Raw genomic sequence first — 22,731 nt, 5'->3', positions numbered from 1 at the left:
TATTTTTTTGAAAAAAAGTAAGAAAATCACCTTTTATTTTGGAATAAAAACAACTATTTCTATACATTAATTCCTTCTCGCTAAATTTGAATTTTAACTATTGAAGAAAAAAAAAGTTCTAATTATAGTTAATTTAGAAATAAAATAATAGTTAGTGCCTCAAATAGTTTTTTTTTCTTCTAAAAGCACCTATTTCTAAACATTAAATCCTGCTTGTTATATTTGAAATTAACTTTTACTGAAAATATCTACTATACATTCTTTTTGTATATGGAGATGGGCCCTCGTTCCGCTCTCAACTCGTGCATATCCTTATCAAAAGCCACGAGAATGAACTGCAACATTTCATTAGCAAGCGCCATCTACCGCCATTAACCTGAATTGTTTTTACGTCCAATTCTGTTGATAAACCTGTTTCGTTTTTAATCTTTTGACACGTTGAGTGAATGTTGTCACTTGGAGTTCTTGCATTTGTTATACTTACCGGATACGCAATCTTTTATCTTTTTTCACGAAATTTTCTCCAATCAACGCTCTGAGAATTTTTGAGATATCTGGACCGGTATTTATAAAAAAGTGAGACACTCGTTATCAGCCCTGGGTTCGTGTAGTTCAGTCGGTGGTAAAACTCAAGAAATCAACATGCCTGTCGATGTTTACATTGCTCCTGTAAGCGCCCCATGCCGGGCCGTATTAATGACTGCCAAAATGATTGGTCTAGATGTCAATAAAAAACTTGTGAATTTGGCTGGTGGTGAACAACTCAAGCCTGAATACATAAGGGTAAGAAAACAATTATTATTCATTTCCTTTTTAAAGTCTTTATGTATTTTCAAATTTGTGAAAGGAAAATTCAAGACATCCACTAAGCTGACGTCGCATCGCTAGGGACCGCATGGGAGTCCCATGCCGATGATATCCGAATCAAAAATAAGAATAATAACTTTAAAAAATTGCGTTTTTTTTTTCTTCAAAAAAAAAAAACTTAGTTTCTTTGAATATTAGTTTCAAAAATTAGAAACTATCATTGCAATAAAGCCATACCTAGGCCTGCCTCTTAAATGCAGTTGTTAATTGTCTCAACATTTCTATTTAGCAAAATCATAATAATAGAAAATAAGATCATCTTATATCTTTTTAAATTCTTGTGTTTGAAGGTAGGTAATTTTATTAACGTTGCACTAGAGCTTCACAATGGGCTATTTTTCTTTTGAGTTCGCGGGTCTCTTATTCCAAAATTTCCTGACTTCCAAAGGCCCTGCTTTTGATACATCATTGATAAAAAAAAAATGTAAGTAATTATCAAAAATTTAAAAATAAAATTAGGAATTAAAATCTGTAATGATTCCCATTATCTATTTTAATTCAACGGATTTAACCATTTTTCTTATTCTATCTTATTGATTATATATCCATTTTATAATCTAACCCTCAAATAAAGGGTCAACGAAATATTTTCGCGACTTTCTACTTCCGCGAAATTCTAAGTTTAGTGACGTCCCTGCATTTCTCCGTACCTTTGAAATTCTTAAAAATGTGTGAAATTTCTAATTTCTGAAAAAATTCTGGGAAATAATTTTCAAGTGTAAGGAATTTTGATTTTCTGAGGAAAATATAGATTTTTTTTCATGATACATTTTTAAATCTTAAAACTTTTAATCAAAGTGACCTGTTAAATTTTTTTAATTTCTCGTAAAAAAACGTATTTCACTCACTTGCGGAATTATTTTTGTGCACTTCAATCCTTTCTTATGACCAAAGAATTTTTTTTCATTTTTAACTTTGCTTAAATGATTAGTAATAAAGAACGCATGTAGTGAATTTTGTTCTTTTATTTTGCACAGTAATGAACTATGTATGAATGAATTTCCGTAAACTATTCGATTACATGCCCCTGGATGGTAATAAAATAAAAAAAATTTAGGAGAGAAGAAAAAACAATAAAGCTAAAAAGAGAAGGAAGAATAAAGGGCATGTATTCTCAAAAATTTAAATCCTCGCTTAAAAAATATTTGTAAGTAAATGTATGCGGAAAATACTCCATTAGAAAAATTTATTATTTCCAGCAAAATGTTCTTATTTTTTCTTATATATGTGTAATATATTACATATAAACAATGACTTAAGACTTTCATAATTAAATTTAGTTAAAAATTTATATTTTATTCCTCAAATTACTTACAAATTACTCTTTTATTCTTCATTTTACGTAAGCAAATATTTGAGTAATAAAGAATTTAAGATATTTTGTTGTATTTAAAGATTTAATATATCGGTTTTTGGTTAGAAATTCCAAGTTTTATTCTTCTCAGTTTTTTTTATTTTATTTTTTTTTTAAAAGATTTTTGAGCGGATTTTAAACATTACCGTGTCTCTGTTTTCAAATCTGTAATCGGTTTCTATCTATGAATTAAAGTTTTTATACAATTTAATCATATATTTCTAAACAGGATTCGTTTTAAAATGCACTCAAGTGGATATTAAGCTTCCCCACTTCTCTTAAACGGAAGGAATGGTAGGAAAAAAGCAATAATACATTTTAGTGTAGGATGCGATGCGTCAAAGTCATATGTTTTATTTTTTACGTGTCATTTTCAAAGAAACAGGCAAGTCCATACGTATATATCAATATATATATATATATATATATATATATATATATACGTATGGACTTGCCTGTTTCTTTATATATATATATATATATATATGCCATTGTATTCTTTATTAACCTGTATATTCAGATAAAAAAATAAACTAAACTAAAAATATGATTTTGATTTTTTAAAAAAGGTAGCTTTCAGAACAAACCTAATTTGAAAATTGAAATACTAACATCCGAATTATGTGCCCTATTTAAAGAAATCGTCCATCAAAACCTGCAGATTGATTCATTATAATTTTTTATTTTTGTCCATAAATATTTTTACATTAAAAATAAAAACTATTAAATTAAAATTTTGTTTTCACAGTTTTAACACTTATTTGGCTTCACAGATTGAGTTTTACAATTCTATAGGGATAAAATATTTTTTTGCTGTTACCGTTACAGCTTCAATCACAATTTGTTCAAATTTTTGATGAACACAAATTTGTTCCAAATATTCTTTTGCCGGATGATATTATTTAGCAATAATGCGAAAGTTTATTCTTGAAATCGCTCTAGAATTTCAAATAGTAATTTTTTTTTTGTATTCATTATTTTAATTGCATATTTTTACAAAACACAGTTTTACATAAGTAATATTTATTTTTCTTATCCATTTTATGTACTGTTTAATGATTGTAAAACGGTAACTCATATCTTTATTATAGAACGTTGCATAATAAGGTAACATCACGAGATTTCTTTATTAAGATAAAACATTTATGCTTTTAAACCTTAATTTTTCATGAATATTCCAAATTTAAAACGTATTAATAGATAATAATATTTAAGAGAAATGAAAAATAACTTTTGCAGGCAATATCGATAAATCAGGGATACAATTAATTTTCATTTAAATACCCTTATAACTTACATTAATTTCATGCGGAGGACAGGCTTAGACTTGATTATTTGTATCTTCCTTGTAAATACCAATTTTTCTGTTAATAATTATTAATACTTCAGATTTATGCTTGAAATAAAAGTGCTGATGCAAACAATGCAGCTAAGGTCATTTTTTAGACAGAGTATTAATTGCTATTATCATTATTTTTTTTCAGTAATAAGCTATTGCTTGGGCAAGTGAAAATTTCATTCTAGCTTGTACGATGTAGATCTTTGGTCACCAAACTTATGAAGCTTCTGAGTTATCATAACTTTCTTACATTTCGTTTATTGATTTTAAACTCATTTCTTGTAAATATGAGACCAGCTATAATTAAACTTTCTAAGACGAAAAGAAATTTATTTGTACATAAGAAAGAAACAAATATAATATATTTTTTTAAAGAATTATTAACTTTCCTGAGAAGAAAGGAATCTTTCTTTTTTTTCTTTTTATTTTTAAACTTCATAATGAATTTTTTTTTTTTTTTATTATCTCTGTAGCGAAATAAATCTACCGAAAATGTCCCCGTGAGTAACATGCTCGATGGGACATTTAAAAATTTTCAACATTTTGTGCCCTGATGTACACGATTCCCCCCCCCCCACTGAAACACCGATATAGCCGGCGGAATAAAAAGTCTGAAAGCATCAAGGGAGGGAGGATAATCACCGTGAAAAGATAAACTAACAAAACAAGTGGCTTTTGAAGTTTTATGATGTCAACCTTCAACTACAATTGAAACAATGATAACTTTTGCCTAACATCCCTCTCACTTGGCGGCGTCTCCCTCCCTCCCCCCGTCTGAAGAATGACGGTCAAAATTATCAGCTGAGTAAATAAGAAGCTGAAGACTGATTAAGATAGAAGATAAGGATTAAGATAGAATTATCAACTGTTTAAGATAGAAGTTAGTTCTTCAGATTCTTAGACTCAGCAAAGATGACGATCGATTTGTATTACCACCCTGCAAGCGGTCCCACCAGGGCCGTTCTAATGACAGCCAAATGTTTGGGTGTTGACTTAAACCTGAAATATGTTGATTTATTAGCTGGAGAGCAATTGAAACCTGAATATCTTAAAGTACGTAGAGCTGATTATGTGTATTCTTAAAATCTTGTTTTTTTTAAATATATCTAGATTTATTATTTGTTTAATTAAATCTTATAAAATAGTTGACTTATTAAAAATTATGGACGCCCTGTGGCTGAGCGGTAGCTCTTCGCGCTCCCGTGTTACAGGCCCTGGGTTCGATCCTCGGTCCGGGAAAGGTTGACTCAACCTTTCATCCCTTCAGTGGGTCGCTAAATGAGTACCAAGCATGCTTAGGAAACTAAACACTGGGGGTTCCGCGTTCGGCTGATCACCTGACCGGAACATTTGCTCCTGCACCCCAGAGCCCAAGGTCAAGAAAACTGAGATGGGCACAGTAGGCTTTGGCCCTCTGCGGGCTGTCGCGCCACTGAGTTCATTAAAAATAATTATCTAACAATTCTCTGATTTGCTGTGAAATATGAGTTGGAGGTGATATGAGCATTCCTCATTTTAATGAAATTTCTTATTAGAGAATATTGATCCAGAAATTTATTACACAGAAGGTGCAATTTTTACAGAGTTTTGTTTTGTTGTCATATTTTTTTTAATATTAGAAAGAAAACAATTCTTTACATAGTTAGTTAATCGCTTAACTAAATTAATGCTAGTAGTTTTATCAATACTGAACTTAATTATAATGATAAGTAGCAGTTAAATTATGATCTAGTTCAGTCTATATTTATAAAATCAAGGAGGTTTTGTTAATAGAATCCATAATTTAAATTATTGACTTACAACTTTTTCTTTAACATTCAGTATCATTCCTAAATTCGAATAAAATTATTAAAAATTAATAAGAAATAAATCGCTCTTTGCTTAGTATAATGAAACTAGATTGCTTAGTCTTTTTCCGGAGAATTTTCTTGTTTGAGTTAACACTGATCCCACGACTCCTGTACTCAATGTGATAGTTTCTAAATATTTGTTTAATCAAAAACAGGCTAGTATATATCAGCTTACAGAGAGTATATATGTTTACCCAAATGTTTTGTGCAGTAAAGGCGATTCTGGTTTTCGTTAGACTCAATTTAATGCTTTGCTCAATTTGCAACAAATTCTTCCCTTCGAATAATGCATTACATTTTTTCCGCTTTTCATAATGTTTGACCATATTCTAAATTTTTCATTTTGCATAATCGCTTTTTTTTCATGAACTTTTTATTCAAGAATTATTTTTTAATTTAGAAATGTGTCAAATGTTATATTTTGTAATTACTTTATTATTTTGGTAATAGTTAAGGATTTCTAGTCTTTATGAACATTTTTAAAATTATTTCGTCTAAACGGTTATGAATAATTTTTTTTCAACCCTTAACGAGAGAGTTTTGTTTTCTTTTTGAAATCCATGTCATATTTTATATATTATAATTTTTATGGAATACCAAAATTAATTGAGCTTGAATTCATAAGTCATTTTCATATAAATTGTGACAGTAAGGAAATTTAAATTAGACCAACTAAGAGATATTTCTCTTCTTTAAAAAAATTCTTTTTCATTATTTATCCTAAAAGAGGAAGAATTATTACTATTTGTAATTAATGAAACTATTTTACTTACATATTTTTTTGTTCATGTGAGAGCATTCAATTTCTGACCACAATTTTTGTTAAATTTAAATTTTTCGTAAAACTTAAATTGTAATTGGAAAAATAATAATGCCAAGTTTACTGATCAACATTTTTTATTTATATTTTCTAATGTATGCTCTTAATTTATTTTTAAATTTATAATTTTTCATATGTGTGTTCTTTAGTTTGTATTGAAAAATTTGTACCTATAAATAAACGGTGCGGTTAACGGTTAAGTCAGATACCACGCAATCTTAAATGAAAAAGAAATGCAGTGTCATCGATGATTGGTTGCTTCAAACAATCACAGACCATAATCATTTCCACAATTCCGTAAAGCTGTTCATCTTCTGTAAACTTCATCCTATCTCTCACTCAACAATAAGCGAGCTATAAGCAAAATAATTCAAAGAGCCTCAATATATTTGACCCCGTTAGCCATCAATATATAGTTGCAGAGCCGTGATGGCTCAGGGGATAGAACGTTCGCCTTCCAATGAGGTGAACCGGTCTTGAATCCCAGCAATGGCTGATCAAAACAAACTCTGCATCAGGCTTGCACCGACCACAGTGTTGAGGTATAATATCTTCAGTAGTAGACGGATCATGGATTAGAGTCCCCTTTCCGTCATTCTAACTGTGGGAGGTTTTCGTGGTTTCCCTCTCCCTGTAACGCAAATGCGGGTTAGTTCGATCAAAAGTCCACCACGAAAGCAAATTTCTCCCAATACATGATCCAGGAGTTCCCTTGTCTTCTAGTCTAGATTCAAAGTTATAAGGCTACGGAGTTGAACTACGGAGTCGTAAACCCAAACAATGGGGTCTGCTGTTCAACAACGGTTATAAAATGAAAAAATAAAATATATAGTTGCAAAATTATATTTTAAAAGTTCCCTCCTGAAATTTCAACTTTCAAAGATCCCTGCTTTATATGTGTTTAGTAGATTTATCTTAACGTTATCATTTCGTAATAAAGTCTCTCACTAAAGATAAAGAAAGGAAAGCTTATATTACTTCTATCACAATGCAACATTAAGGAAATAGTTAATCCTAAGTGTCTTCGAAGTTGATGATGCAATTGTTTGATATCAGGCAAATTAACTTTTTATATATTTTTTATAATAAGGCAATCTTTAGAGAATTTATTTCTCTTCAAAACAATTGCGTGTGTTATGATCACGCACACGGAAATGCTTAGAAAAGACTATCATTTGTGATTCAGGCATCGATTGTATGTAATAGGTATGAAAAGATACGATTAAAGGTCTTGTAAGGTCCTCCGTATCGTTCCAAGGATCTTGAGTTTTAAATGAAATAGTGAGAAATCAAAAGACTTTTACAATAAATGATGCTATGAAGTCGACCCAAGTTAATCTTAAAATGTGTTGCAAGAATTTCTTGTGAAATTTTTAAAGAAAGCAGATGAAAATTAAGTGGTTTTTAAATAACATAAATAAATTCAAATAAACCACAAACTTATCATTTACCGTCATGTGGAGCTTCTTTGTGCAGGATTTCGCAGTTTTCGAACTTTGACATGTAAAAAAACTATGTTAATTTAAACTTTAGTAAAATCTATCTATATTATATTCATAACTGGACTCAGACGAGTGAATTTGATCAATATAGGCATTATTTGCATGTAATATTTACAAATGATAAGTCAAAACATACCTTGCACAAAGTAGCCCCCAAGTGGGGCTACTTTGTGCATTGATAGGAATTCAGTTTAATAACCATGTTTTTAGTAAAATATTGATATAAAATTGTTAAAAAAGTTAATTGTTGACATTTTAATAACAAAAACATAAAAATATGTAAAGATATTAGTTTGAAAATAATTTTCATCGTTAAAAAACAATTTTTTATAAAGAATTTTTTCTTAAAAAGAATGTTTATTTCAAAACATTGGAGTTTAAACAAAAAGAAACCATATGCATTTTTGAACATTGAAATGAATGAAATTCCAAAAATAATAATTATTAATATTCATTAACATTTATAATATTGATAAATTTGAACATAACATGCTTGAATGAACATGACAGAACTTGCTCTTCAGTTTCTGTCAAAATCACCTGATGTCCTGTAAAATATATTTTTATGTGTAAAATCGTTTGATTAATTCATTAGAGAAATCTTTGTAGAAGAAAAATAATAGTTTACTTGCACGTTTCACGTGTTTCTTGTGAATTTTATTAGAGATAGTATTTCTATGGATTTTGTACTTCCGATAAGCTTCTGCAATCGACATACCACCAGCAACTGCTTGCAAACATTGTTGCAGATTTTCTAAAGTGTAATCACGGTAGTTTCTCTTTCCATGTATTTTTTTTATAACGTCTGACAATTTTTCTGCCGTTAAAAAAAAACGAATGAAACTTTGCACAAAGTAGCCCCACAGTACATTTTTTCATTCTCCCTTTATTTGTTATTAATTTTCAAATTTTTTAACGCTAACATGATATAATTGTTTATTAATATATAAGTAAAAAATTTTACGCTTACGACAATTGTTTTATCAACGTCTTTGCATTTCACAGCTGAAGTTTCCTCGCACACTTCTCGACGTCCGACGTTCTCGGAAAGTTGTTGACATTGGATAAACAAAACACACTCTAAGATTGCTTTAAAATTCGAAAAAATGTTTGTAGTAATGTTTGTAGTTTGTAGTGAAGACTTCTATCTTCAAATTTCACACATTTTTAACGTGAAAAAAACATAATACTGAATAGCACCACTTGAAAAGTGCCAAATTCGAATTTGCACAAAGTAGCCCCACATGACGGTACTTAAAATCTTTTAAAATTTTTATAAGAAATTCTTACAACACAACTTAAGATAAACTTTATATGGAATGAATCTATTATTTGGAAAGTTAGCCGAGACTACATAAATTTTATATGAACTTTGCAAGAAACGATTTTATTATATGAAAAATTTGCCGAGATTGCATAAATTTAATATGAAATTTACGTGAAATGATTCTATTATTTTAAAATTTAGCCGAAACTACCTAAACTTTATCTGGAATGAATTTGTTATTTGGAAAATTAACCGAGACTACATGAATTGTGTATGAACTTTACGGGAAATGATTCGATTTGAAAAATTAGTCGCAACTACATAAACTTTATATGGAAGGAATCTATTATTTGGAAACTTAGCCGAGACTACGTATAATTTATATGAACTTGACATGAAATGATTCTATTATTTGAAAAATTAGCCGAGACTACATAAACTCTATTTTTATGCAAGCAATATTTTATATGTTACTTTTTCGTGCAGATCCATAGAAAAGTTGTTTCGCTTTAAAAAATCGCAAATCATTTTATTCAGAAATTAATTTCATAATCAATTGCATCGTATCCTTGTAACAGTTAAGATATAATTTAAATTTGAAGTTTCGGCAGAGTTATATGGGAAGGTAAAACACAATTTTAGTATAAATTATACAATTTATTGCCCTGTAAAATAAGGTGATCGAAAATTCCTTCGGTAAATCACTTCTCAAATCTTGGAAGTATGCGAAATTTTAATACCATCGATGATTTAATTTTTGAGTAAAAGTCATTTTTTTCTTACTTTATCTTCTGACTGTGCGATGAAATGGGATGAGTTCCAAAAGGCTCTTCCTCCTTAAGTTTTATTCCACTGGAGGTAAAAATTTGGGAAAATATTCGGGAGTTTGACGGAGAATTTTTATTAAACATATTTTTTCATTATTTTGTATTAATTTACGTCAAAATAAGTGGAAAATTTTATTTTCAAAGTTTTGATTATTTATGGTTATGAAATACAACATAAAGCACTAATGTATATGCATATACACAGGGTTATTCATAATTCCTTCCGGGGTTTCGAAGCGTTACCGTAAAAAAACAAAGACGAATATGGCAAAAAAGAACATATGAAATTATTCCGAAAGTATTCAATTTTTAATTTAAGCAGTTGCCGGTAGATGGCAGTAACATGTACCACTGAAGCCAGTTGTAATATATATATATATAATAATATATATATATATATATATATTATTATATATATATATATTACAATATTACAATATAAATATATATTACAATATTACAATATTACAATATAAATATATATATATATATATATATATATATATATATATATATATATATATATATATAATAATATATATATATATATATATATATATATATATATATATATATATATATATATATATATATATATATTTGCGTTTAAGATTAAATCTTTCAAAAATAGCTCACTTCCAAGGAATATTTTTTTAACATTTGCACTTACTCACAATTATTTATGATTTAAGAGAAACAATTAATTCATCATTTAAAGTTCTTTTATTTACAAAATCAATTTTTGATAAACTTTGAATGTGAATGGAAGAAAAAAAATTTTAATTATTTTTTTAGAATTTTATATTTTAGTAAGAATATAATTCCGATAATGTAGAAATTTTAATTTAAAAAATACCAAAATATGTTTTTTTTTCTCTTGTAATTAGAGCGACAGAAAAAAATATGTGAAAGGGACACCGGTATCCCATCGGTGTCAAGGTTAAATAAAATAAATTAAAGATTTTTTTTTACATTTTTAAAATATAATCTTGTAAAACCGTTTTGAAAAAGTAACGTACTACTTTTTCTATTTCATACTTTGCAACTTTTCTACATCGTGGCTATCTCGTTCTAGACCTAAAAATTCACGTTTTCAGTGAGTAGCCAGTGGACGGTAGACAAATTAGTAGCCACTTTCTCCTTAATCCTATTGAGTCAGTGACCGATATCGATCGGTCCTTTTCATTTTATCGACACTTTTTGCGATTTAAAAGCCACAATTTTTTTTTAATCACTCTAAATAATCTACAGCTATAAAAAGCTAATTCAATTATAAAAAATTATATAAATATTTGACAGAATTTAGTTAAACGAACTGAAATATTTGAAAAAATAATTTGGCAGCTAAATTCATGTAATGTATTCATTACAACTTTGAAATATGTGAATCATTAAAGAACTCTCCTTCCACATGAATCTTTTCATTATTAATTGATGGATTCTGAAAGATCAAAATTCTGAATCTAATCATTGGGAATTTTAATTAAAATTCTGTTTTCTAGACTCTTTTTGCATTGATGTACTTTTATCATTTAATAATTTTCAAAAAAAAATTAAAAGTGGCTAGTTGTTTATTTAATTGAAGTCGCCACTTTTTTTTTTTTTTTTTTGTTGACTCGCCGCACGGCGAATGGCCAGCTGTTACTTTCACCTTTATCTCGTCCCACTCCAATGAATAAACTTGATTTTAATAAAAAGAAAACATTTGCATCTCAGTTTCAATAACATATAAAGCATTGGTGGGTTGATTCGTCAAAGTCAGGTAATTCATTCAATGTGTTGCAATCGATGGGATTTCTAAAGTGTCAATGTTTCTTAACGCTCAAAATAAGAACATGACCTGATCTCACGACCTGTGGATTTTAACTTTCTTTTTAAGTCAATTCTAAATAATGAGTGTCACTACATGTTTGCAAGAGATTAATTCTAAATATCTGGGACACCGGTTGGTAGCGGATTATGTGCCATAATTCTTTAGAATGACTCATACCCTTGAGGGTTAACTACCAATTGCACTCGGAAATGGTTAATGATCATAATTCAGTTTTCAATATCAATAGCAATTTTGTTTCCTTAATGAAAATATTTTGATTTAAGGGGTCAGCCAAAAAATGACCAAAATATCGAGGGAAAAAATTATTGCTTAGATTAAAACTTCGAACAATTTCAAATGCACTGAAAAAAAATCACCTCTCTATCTACATTTTTAAAAAAGTTATGAATGATTTTAGATTGTGCTAATACAGAAACTTGCTCGGCAGACAGACTTTAAAGTGCTTTTTATCATAGATGATAATTTTGTGTTTTAATCTTAATTGAATCCCTAAAGAATTTTTTCTATTTAAGATAAATCTTTGAAGTAAACTTTTTTATCTTAAGTATAATACACTTATTTCAATTGTGCATGGAATAAGCATTTTATGAGGTATTAAAATTTTTACAGCATGTTATATATACCTAACAGGAATTTTTAACCTTTTTTTCTACCTTTTTTACAAAATAATCCATAAAAAAATATTCTAACTGATATATCAACAAATGAATGCACAAAACTATTGAGATGAATATTGCAAGCAATAAGAAAAAAAATACGGAAATTATGTTAAAAAAAAGTTATACGGATTTAATTTTTTTTTTAAATTTTAAAAAAATCAAACAGTTATAATCAATAATATATCTTCAAAAAATGATTAAATTTAAATGAACATGTAAAGCTTCCACAAAATGAATTATTATACCTTTATTTCAAAAAAAAATTTTGCAAAGGTACTGTGACCCCTTAAGTTATTCTATTAGACTTGTGTAAGGTTTCGAAGAAAGGAAAAGGGGTAAAATCAAAACTTAGGGATCGAATAAATTCACTACGTAATAATTCATCAGAATGTTCAGAACAGTCAAGATCCTTTATTATAGTTTTTCTTGTATTCCATGGTGTGAAAGGTTTGGTAAAATATACACACACTATTCTTTAATATTGTTCACAGTTACTCTACAAGTTTCTATAATTTCCACTAGATACATAAACGTTTTACCAAGCAAGATCTTGAAAAAATGCTATCTTGAGTTATTAAAAATGTGGATTGTCATTATAGAGCATAAGATCCAAACTCTATTTACTGAGAAATAAGTAAAATAGCTTTAAACTGGGTATTGATAAAAAAGTAGACCATTGTCGCTTAAGGGGATTTAAAACAATAAGGCGAATATTAATATTAATATAAAAATTAATAAGACGAAAACAAAAGTTGAAAATTTTAACTTTGTCAGAAAAAAAGGGCGGGATTAATCTGGTATTAAAACTTAACTTTTCCGTTAGTTGCTTAGTCAATTATGTCACATGTTTCTGAGGCTTTTAATAATTTGGCGAAAAAATGCTCATTGTCCTGCTTTCGCATAATATTATACTTTGTTCATTGATTAATTCTTTTAATACTTTCTTTCTCTGTGACTCTCTATGCTCTTCAATCAATAGATCTTTTTTTTTGTTCTTTAAAACTGCTTTTTTTTAACCTTTTATGTGCTAGTCATTTTAATGATTATGAAATAAACGTTGAAGAGCTTATATTATGTTAAATAATTTTTTGTTTTACGAAGCAGCAACTTTACCTTTATGCTTACCTTTTTTTATTTCTTATTTCCTATTAAGTCTTAGTCTCTCACACTTTTATGTTCACCAGTCTAAAATTTTATACTTTCCAGCTTTGGTCGCATACTTATTTACTAGTCTTATTCTCATGCTTTCATTCCTGGCAGTCATAGTTTGGCTGGTATAGCCTAGCTAGTAAGGCGTTGAGCTCATGTTCGAGAGGTAGTGAGTTCGATCCCCGTCGACCGAAGACTCCCCGTGTACAAAATGGTAACCGGCGCACACTAAATCTGTCGAGGTCACGATGTCCTCCAAATTCCCTTAACAAATCAATACCTCTAGAGGGTTACTGGATCGGAGATTGATCATGCTCTGTTTCAGGACTAAATTACTATCTGCGTATGGATGTATGTTGTGTAAATGTGTCCTGCAAAACGGGATATAATCTATCTGTGTTTCCTCCGGATCATCGTCAAGGATTTTTCCCAGACCATCGCCTATAAGCCCATTGTGCAGCTCTAGTGAGAAGTAAATAAAAAGGTACCTTACAGTACCAGTTTTAGTTTATCACTTTTATGCTGAAATGCTATCCTTTGTTCGATAGCTGTCTTCTTGTGATAAATACAAATGTTTCACGGCTCCCTAGTTTTGTTCTGACATAGGTTTCTCAGTTAGTTGTCTTGGTTTTGTTCTGACGCTCCCTAGTTTTGTTCTGACGTAGGTTTCTCAGTTAGCTGTCTTAGTTTTGTTCTGACGTAGGTTTCTCAGTTAGTTGTCTTAGTTTTGTTCTGACATAGGTTTCTCAGTTAGTTGTCTTAGTTTTGCTCTTACATAGGTTTCTCAGTTAGTTGTCTTAGTTTCGTTCTTACTCTGGTTTCTCAGATAGGTTTTGATACCATAAGATTTTGTTACTTAGAATACATCCTAACTATTCCTGCTATGAACATTAAAGCAGTTGTACCATTAAATTGCACATTCAATCAATCAACTCAAACACACTTACTAAATACATGTGTTCGATGAGAATAAAAATTAAGATAATTAAAGTTTGCTAAAAAGATATTTTAAGTTAAAATTTTGCTTAGAAACTTTATTGTAATCTACTATGGGGGTAATTTCATTCAAAAGTATTTGGAAATATTATCACATTTACATAATAAACATTCTTAGCATTTAAGTTTTTTTTAAAAAATAATTGAACAATTATTATGATACGCTAAAAAAACTACAAAATAAAATAGTGTCATTCTGATAAAAGAGGAGGGAGTTGGTATTGAGGAATCCATTCTCTTTTCTTATCTATCTTCTTCATTGTTTCGATAATAGAAAAAACCATAAAGATTAATAAGACAATTCAATCTTTTTGTATTGTTACAAATTCATTATTTTGTTCTTTCCCAAATTTTGAAATAATATGCGGAACATAATATACATTCTTTTATCTCCTTCAGCCTTGAAATATGAATTGAGTAGATAAAAATTTATGACTGGTTAGAAACACTGCATTCTATATATCGTTACATATAAAATCTTACAGCACCTGAACCATGGTGGCTGAGGGTATAGAGCTTTCACTTTCCAATGAGGTGAACCGGGTTCGAATCCCAGCGATAGCGAATTCCTCACCCGCCTTGCACCACCACAGTGTTAAGATAAAATATTCTCAGTGGTAGACTGATCATGGATTGCCGTCAGGTAACCGTGGGAGGTTATCTCTTCATGTAACACAAATGCTGGTTAGTTCCATCAAAAAGTTCTCCATGAGGGCAACATTTCTCTAAATACTTGATCCAGGAGTTTCTTTGTCTTCTGGATTGGATTTAAAATTACTAGGCTGGGGAGTTGAATATTAGTGGTCGAAAACCCAAAATTGAGTCGGTTGTTCATCGACGGTTATAAAATAAATTAAAGCATCTATCAATGTTCCTCATTTTTAGTGTCGAATTCTGCCGAATCGCCATAAAAAAAAACTATAAAAATGGAGAATTTAGAGAGTAATGTAATGATGTGTTCTAATTGTAGGACGCTAGGGTCGAAAGAGTTTCAAAAAAGTTTAAAATTTTGAGTTGAATTTAGCAATAATTTAATTGACATTTTTTATGGAGTCACCGAAACTAATTTTTGGCTTAATATATAGTTACAATAATTCATATTGATTTTTGTTAATCAATTTATGTTTCAGTTACCTTTTTTGCGTTATTTAAAATGTACACTGCCTCATGTGAAGCTTTTTGATTTACTTCAGTAAATCAAAAAAGTCAGTTTAAAAAAATTATCCAGTTTAAAGAAATTAATCCAATCCAGTTTAAAAAAATTATATTCAGTAAACACTGAATATATTTTTTTTTAAATGTGCATTTAATAATAAATATTGATTTACCATTCCAAGCTCTTTCATACAATTAAATTTCGGGAACTTTTATTGCATTTTGAAAATTAGTATGGGATAAATTTGTCTACTCTTCAAAAATTATATTCTTAAAAATGCAAGAAAAAAAACCTTAACTGAAATAAATCATAGTTTATCTTTTAATGGTGATGTTAAAATTTTAAAAACTAAATTCATGACTCGCAATAATTAAAACAAATAACTCTAGTTACGTGGATAGCATACTGAATAAATTTGATTATCTTTTCTTAATTCATTCTATCAGAGCAGTTAATACCTGAATGGCACAGAACAAACATTTTTCATTCTTGAAAACCATCCTCACCTTATTCTAAATCGCATAGTATTTGGATATTTTTAAATATTACCGTTAGGGTTTTCCAACTTTCACTCACGGAATTCGCGAAAAATGCATGGCGAGTATCACAAGATGATAAAATTTTGTAGGGTGGTAATATTCGTTTTAAAGTATCCAGATAATAAAAACCTTAAGATTTTGTTTAACCTCCTAAACTCTCTTCTTTATCCTCTACTTGTTATTACCTCTTATAATATGTTGATGTATTGAATTCTTTGCTACTAATTTTTTCTAATTAAATTTCTTATTTTTCTCTTTACCTTGCAACTAAAAGTGTATTGACATTAACAATTGATGTATTCTTTATAGCTCGGTTATAATTAGTTTTTTTTTATATTAAATTTTACTAATTATTATAAAAAAAATCATTCTTAACGTTTAATTACTGTTTGTATTGCAGATGAATCCACAACATGGTGTTCCCACTATTGATGATAATGGATTCTATCTTTGGGAAAGGTAAGAGGAAATTTAAATCAAAATCTTAGTGAAAAAGTAAACTACTGTTTAAAAAAAAAAAAAAAACATGAAGCACATTTGACACACTCCCCAGTTTTTTAGGGATAATAAGTATTTGCAATACCTGGAGTTAACCCGGGGGGTGATAATGAGAGAAGCGATAAATACATATCTGGTTAATTATCATACAAAAATAAACAAAATTACAAAGACAAAAACCTCAGATATTGTTAAGACCAAAAGGCTTTAAAAATATTTGTTTTTAAAAAAATTAAGTCACAGCATTGAAATATAAAGTTAAAAATAATGTACTAAATAGTGTTATTAAGTTGTTCACTTTTCATGGAAATGTTAATTATTTCACATAAAAAGCATTAACTATAAATCAAGTTTTGTATTAAATTATGTGCTTACTGACTTACTTGAATAATTAATATGTTTGTTGTTTTTTAGTCGTGCTATTTGCACATACCTTGTGAACAAATATTCTCCGGACAGTCCTCTGTATCCCAAGGATCCAAAAGAAAGAGCCCTTGTCGACAGGCTGCTTTACTTCGATATTGGCACTCTCTATAAGGCTGAGGGTGAATACCTGGTTCGTATTTTAATATCCTCTATATATCTTATTGACGTAACGCTATACTCCGTTGCAAGTTAAGAAATGACCATCGCGGTTAATCAGATCATCCGTGACAGCATATACTTCCGTTTATTTAGGTATCAAACTATACAAATATACTTTCAAAACAATATCAAAGCCTTTTTAAAGTTAAACACGTCAGACGGAAATTTAATTCACACTAACTCTTACGATGTATATCAAAGAATTATTTAAAATGGGTTATAGTTTCGTTGAAAAAGAAGCAACTATATGTTACTGCAAGAACATTGAATTTGATTGGTTCACTAAAAATGGTGCATCTTAAGCTGACATGCTCTTAAACAAATCAAGTGCGAGATGGCTGATTATAACTAATTCTGCTTCCTACTCTCACTGAACGCATTGCTAGTGGAACAGAGTGCTAGTCCTAAGTGGTAGACGGATCATTTGTCAGGCTGATCGTGGGAGGTTTTCGTGTTTTTCCTCTCTTGTAACGCAAATGCAGGTTAGTTCCATCAAAATGTCTTCTACAAAGGCTATTTTTTCCAAATGCTCAATCCAGGAGTTCCCTTTTCTTCTGGGTTGAATTACAAGGCTACAGATTTGAACATTCCTGATCGTAAGCTCAGTATCGGGTCGACTGTTCAACATCGGTTTTGAAATAAATTATATTGGAACTTCGTTCAGACAAAAAACTAAGTAACATTTAAGGGAAATTGGAAAAAATAACCCTTATTTATTTTTCTATTAGTGTAAAAGGGTGCAAGTCAAACTTATGAATATGATTATTCAAAATAGTAAAAAGTTTTAAAAAAATAATAATACAGGAGAAATTAAACTATTTTAATCAATCGTAATTTGTCTTTAGTGCCAGGATAAAAATGCACTTGGTCTTCATTAAAATTCAAAATTGCTTAAAGAAAAAAAATATTCAAGTGCATTTTACAAAACTGAAGTAAAATAACCATAAGATTAATAAAAATTTCGTAAGTTCAATTACCAATATTTTAAAAAAACGATAACCCCATCATGTTAATTAGTATTTAATATTATTACCGTAGCTGCACCCATTTGTTTAGAAAGTGTATGCTTATTGCCACGCTTTGAAATTTGTCTTTTTACATTCTCTTAGCAAAAATTATTGCATATCTCTGTAATTTTTCCTAATGTGATGTTCTTCTTTTTCAGTATCCCACATTATTCATGGGAAAAGCAGAAGATCCCGAAAAGAAGGAAGCTTTTGAGAAAACCTTGGCGTTCTTAGAAGAGTTTCTTTCCAAGACTCCATACGTTGCGGGTGATCATCTGACTGTTGCTGACCTCTCCATCCTTGCAAGTCTAACTTTTGCAGAAGTAAGACAACTAAAATTTACTTAATTATTGCTGAGTAGCTGAAATGTAACTAGCTATAAAGCGTTTTCGTTATGCTGAACATGTTGTACAATATGCTCTAAGATCAACGCTCTAAATTCGTTTGTTTAGAATCCTTGTAAAAAAAATGTGATGGGAAGAAAAACTGTAAACCGTAGGGGTCTTAAATCAGAGTTTAATCGAGGAAGATACAAAAACGTAATCAAAATATGTTGCATCACTATAATTGTTGCATATGTTGCATCACATTTTTTATAGTAAAGTGGCAATGACAGAAAATATCATAATCCAGTTAGATTGCCTGATGGGACATGGTGTTTCTAATAGTTACCTTTCCGTTTTTTTTAGGTTTCCTTTCTGCAATTTTCACTTTCCTCAGTCATGATTCCTTAGATTTTGATAGTGTTTTTTTTTTAAATTTTTTTTTCTAGTTTCAATTTCTAACTTACTATAGATATGATATATGATATGATATATGATATGATATGATATATGATATGATATATGATATGATATATGATATGATATATGATATGATATATGATATGATATATGATATGATATGATATATGATATGATATATGATATGATATATGATATGATATATGATATGATATATGATATGATATATGATATGATATATGATATGATATATGATATGATATATGATATGATATATGATATGATATATGATATGATATATGATATGATATATGATATGATATATGATATGATATATGATATGATATATGATATGATATATGATATGATATATGATATGATATATGATATGATATATGATATGATATATGATATGATATATGATATGATATATGATATGATATATGATATGATATATGATATGATATATGATATGATATATGATATGATATATGATATGATATATGATATGATATATGATATGATATATGATATGATCTCACGCGTCAGTTAAAAGCCAAAGTCATATAAATTTAGTTCTCAGTTTTGTTGGTATGTCTTGGTGCAACTAGGTTGCAATTCCGAATAATTCAGTTTCTCTTGATAAAAGAGTTCTGCTCAACTTTGAATGTTATTTTTTATGCTTGCTTGTATTTTTTACACGCTTTTCGCAAGTTACTTGCTTGTATTTTTTACACGTGTACGCACACGTTTTAACATATTTTTTTTCGTTAGTTTTATATTGCCATAGAAGTGAAATTTCAGTTAAAAAATAAGTAATAAGGTGTAATAATTAATAAATGTATTAACTATAAAAGTAATTTTTTATTCAATATTTATATTTAATTTACTTATATTAGTAAAAACTCTAGTTTTAGTAAATAAATAAATCTACAGTTGACAATGATCTTTAAAAGGTAGGCAACAGAAAATTTGCAAAATAATTAACTGCAATTGTCAAAGAAAGACAATATTGACATACTTTGAAAACCAGACCCGTTAATCGAATGAAATTATTACGTGTTAAATTTTTTTTTAACATCGGTTAGTAAAATAGAAGGAAATAAATTTAGCATAAATATATTTTCTACAAATTTGTAAAAAAAACATGAGCAATTTTCTCTTGGCAGTCTTCTCCTCGGAGTTCTTAAGGTACGGGAAAGTATTCCAGTGTAGAAGTACCGATTGTCTCAAAAGTAAGTAGCAATGTGAAAAATCGGGGATTTGATTAATCAGAGATTGATAGAAATCAATTTGACGCGTTTTTGCTTGGAAAATAAAAGGCGTATTCTTACCGAAATTCATAATTAGTTACTAATTTTGCCATCAGATGCTGCTGCTAACTAAGGAAAACTGTACACTGTATGGCTGTCCAGAACTCTGGACGATCCTACTACAGAATTCGATTAGTCAGAATTCATAGATTAGATTTCTGACTATTAAATAAACAAAGCAAATGAAAACATCGTTCAAGTGATGAAATTCTTCTTACTCACATCTCTCTGGTCCTATATATCAATAATGAAAATATGAATACATAATAAACTTAATGAAAAAAAGAATTTGAAAATTAAAAAACAATTACTTTTTATTTTTTTAAAATTATTAACAGATTCGCGTAAAATATTTACAAAATTAGACTACAAACACTTTTTTCATTTTCACACAACTGGCTTTTCCCCATATTGACGTTTTACGCCAATTTCAAAATAAGCGTTGACAGTGCTGGCTTTAGATAGACTAAACTTGAGCTAACAGTCATGATGAGTAACGATTGCAAACTCACAGCAGTTATCAAAATAGCATAGTATTCTTAAAAAAGCGTCATTTCATATTACGATGTAGCCTTCGAAAAACAGCCTTAATTAATTGTTGGCCATTATTGGAACAAACAATTCCAAGATTGTACTGTAACATAACAATTATACTAATTCTGTTTCCTTTTTATTCCAGTTAAAGGACTTCAGTTATGCTGCCTACCCTAAAATCACTGCCTGGCTAAACAAAATGAAATCAGAAGTTCCAGACTTTAAAGAAATCAACGAAATTCCTATTAATGAATTCAAGGAAGTTTTAAGATCTAAAAAATGAACAAATGTTACGCTACGTCATTTTAAAATGTATTTGTTTCTTCTGGAAGCATAAGTTTTTTCTCACAGAAATACGATTCATTTGTTTTAATACAAATTTCAATAAATCACTGTTCCGTTAAGTTGTGTTGTTCTCTTTTTCGATATGTCTATTTTGATAAGTCTATTATATGTCTTTTTCGATATGTCTATTATTTCGATATTCATGTTTTAATCCAAGAATTGTAAATTGAAGATCTGAGTGGAGAGTGACAAGAGGAAGTAAAGATAATGCCTCGCTTTTGTTTCTTGTCCTTCAGTTTAACTGGCTAGATTTTTTTTAATTCTTGACATTTATTTAAACTGTTCGCTCTCGTGGCGTTATAATTTACTACCAAAATACAGGTTTTATTTAAGGTTATTTGCTGATTGTTTGTTTCCAAATGCACTCGAAACATTCTTTCACTTAAATACCTCCATCCACTGAGAACTCCGAAATTTAATGAGGTAAAATAAATCAATATTATATTAATAATAAATGTAAGAGTTTATCTTATTACTCCAAAACCATTTATGTTAGAGTTCTAAAACTTGGAACTTTCATCGTCAGTTTTAGCCTCCAATCTTAAAAAATATCGGAAAATCATAAAAAAAAGCTTGGTTTTTTTTCTAGCATTAGAATAATGCAACTAAACCTGCAGTCAATTCTATTATATATTTTTTTCAATTGTGTCTTATAAATTTCCAGTAATGACACAAAAAAGATCAAGCTTATTTTTTTGCTGGCAGAAATGACATTGTCTCAAATCCATAACAAATGACGGGCATTTTATAATTGAAAGAAAACTTAAAAAAGCTTGGTTTTTTTTCTAGCATTAGAATAATGCAACTAAACCTGGAGTCAATTCTATTATATATTTTTTTTCTATTGTGTCTTCTTATAAATCTCTAGTAATGACACAAAAAAGATCAAGCTTATTTTTTTGCTGGCAGAAATGACATTTTCTCAAATCCATGACAAATGACGGGCATTTTATAATTGAAAGAAAATAACAAAGGAAATAAATATTAGTGTTATTAAAATATCTGAGCAAATCACCATGGCATATTTTATGTAAAATATACACTGAAGAATAAAATGACACTAACATCTATGTTTATAAAAAAGTAGAGACAAATAAATCTCGACTTTAATGACGTTTTTAAGTTACAGTAAAATTTAGTTGACATTGCTTATTAAATGCATTATATTACATAAGCAATTTTTATTTAGCAAATCTTGAACACTACTTAAATAATCATGAAAACTTATTGAAAATGAGTTTCAGTACAGCAAAACATATAAAAACTTTGATTTTAAGATTGGGGTCTATAAAGCATTATTTATAACTTATTAAAATTAACATATAATAAGTCAGGCAAGAGCATAGTAAGTTTTTACGAAGTAAAAAATGTGTCAAATGATGATTTAATTTAGTTTATGACATTTATTCTGAAAGTTGTTAATTAATTGTAACTATTTGAATTATTAAATAGTCGTTTGCACAATTCGTCTCAGTTCTAGATTTTAGTGGGCGCAATGGGATACCTATGACGTAGTTTGGATATCTCAAACCTGATTGGTTGTTGAA

The 22,731-nt window shown here is 29.0% G+C and overlaps 1 protein-coding gene across 2 annotated transcripts; it reads left to right on the top strand.

The window, feature by feature from the left end:
- Positions 1-609: 609 nt before the first annotated feature.
- LOC122270700 (glutathione S-transferase 1) lies at positions 610-21,243 on the top strand. Of its 2 annotated transcripts, none has more exons than XM_087165478.1 (5): positions 610-783; positions 16,560-16,618; positions 17,072-17,213; positions 18,408-18,572; positions 20,985-21,243. In XM_087165478.1, the coding sequence occupies exons 1-5, from the start codon at positions 643-645 to the stop codon at positions 21,120-21,122; spliced, it is 645 nt and encodes a 214-aa protein (XP_087021604.1). In that variant the 5' UTR covers positions 610-642; the 3' UTR covers positions 21,123-21,243. The 2 variants fall into 2 exon arrangements, with proteins under 2 accessions (XP_087021604.1, XP_042905059.3); XM_043049125.3 differs by lacking the exon at positions 610-783 and adding an exon at positions 4,151-4,613.
- Positions 21,244-22,731: the final 1,488 nt, after the last annotated feature.

This window comes from Parasteatoda tepidariorum, chromosome 6 (assembly GCF_982258835.1).
Source record: "Parasteatoda tepidariorum strain Cologne lab strain chromosome 6, Ptep-v5.0, whole genome shotgun sequence".
Taxonomy (NCBI): Eukaryota; Metazoa; Arthropoda; class Arachnida; order Araneae; family Theridiidae; genus Parasteatoda; species Parasteatoda tepidariorum.
The sequence above is the reverse complement of the archived record's forward strand: the minus strand, read 5'-3'. Positions and strand labels throughout refer to the sequence as shown.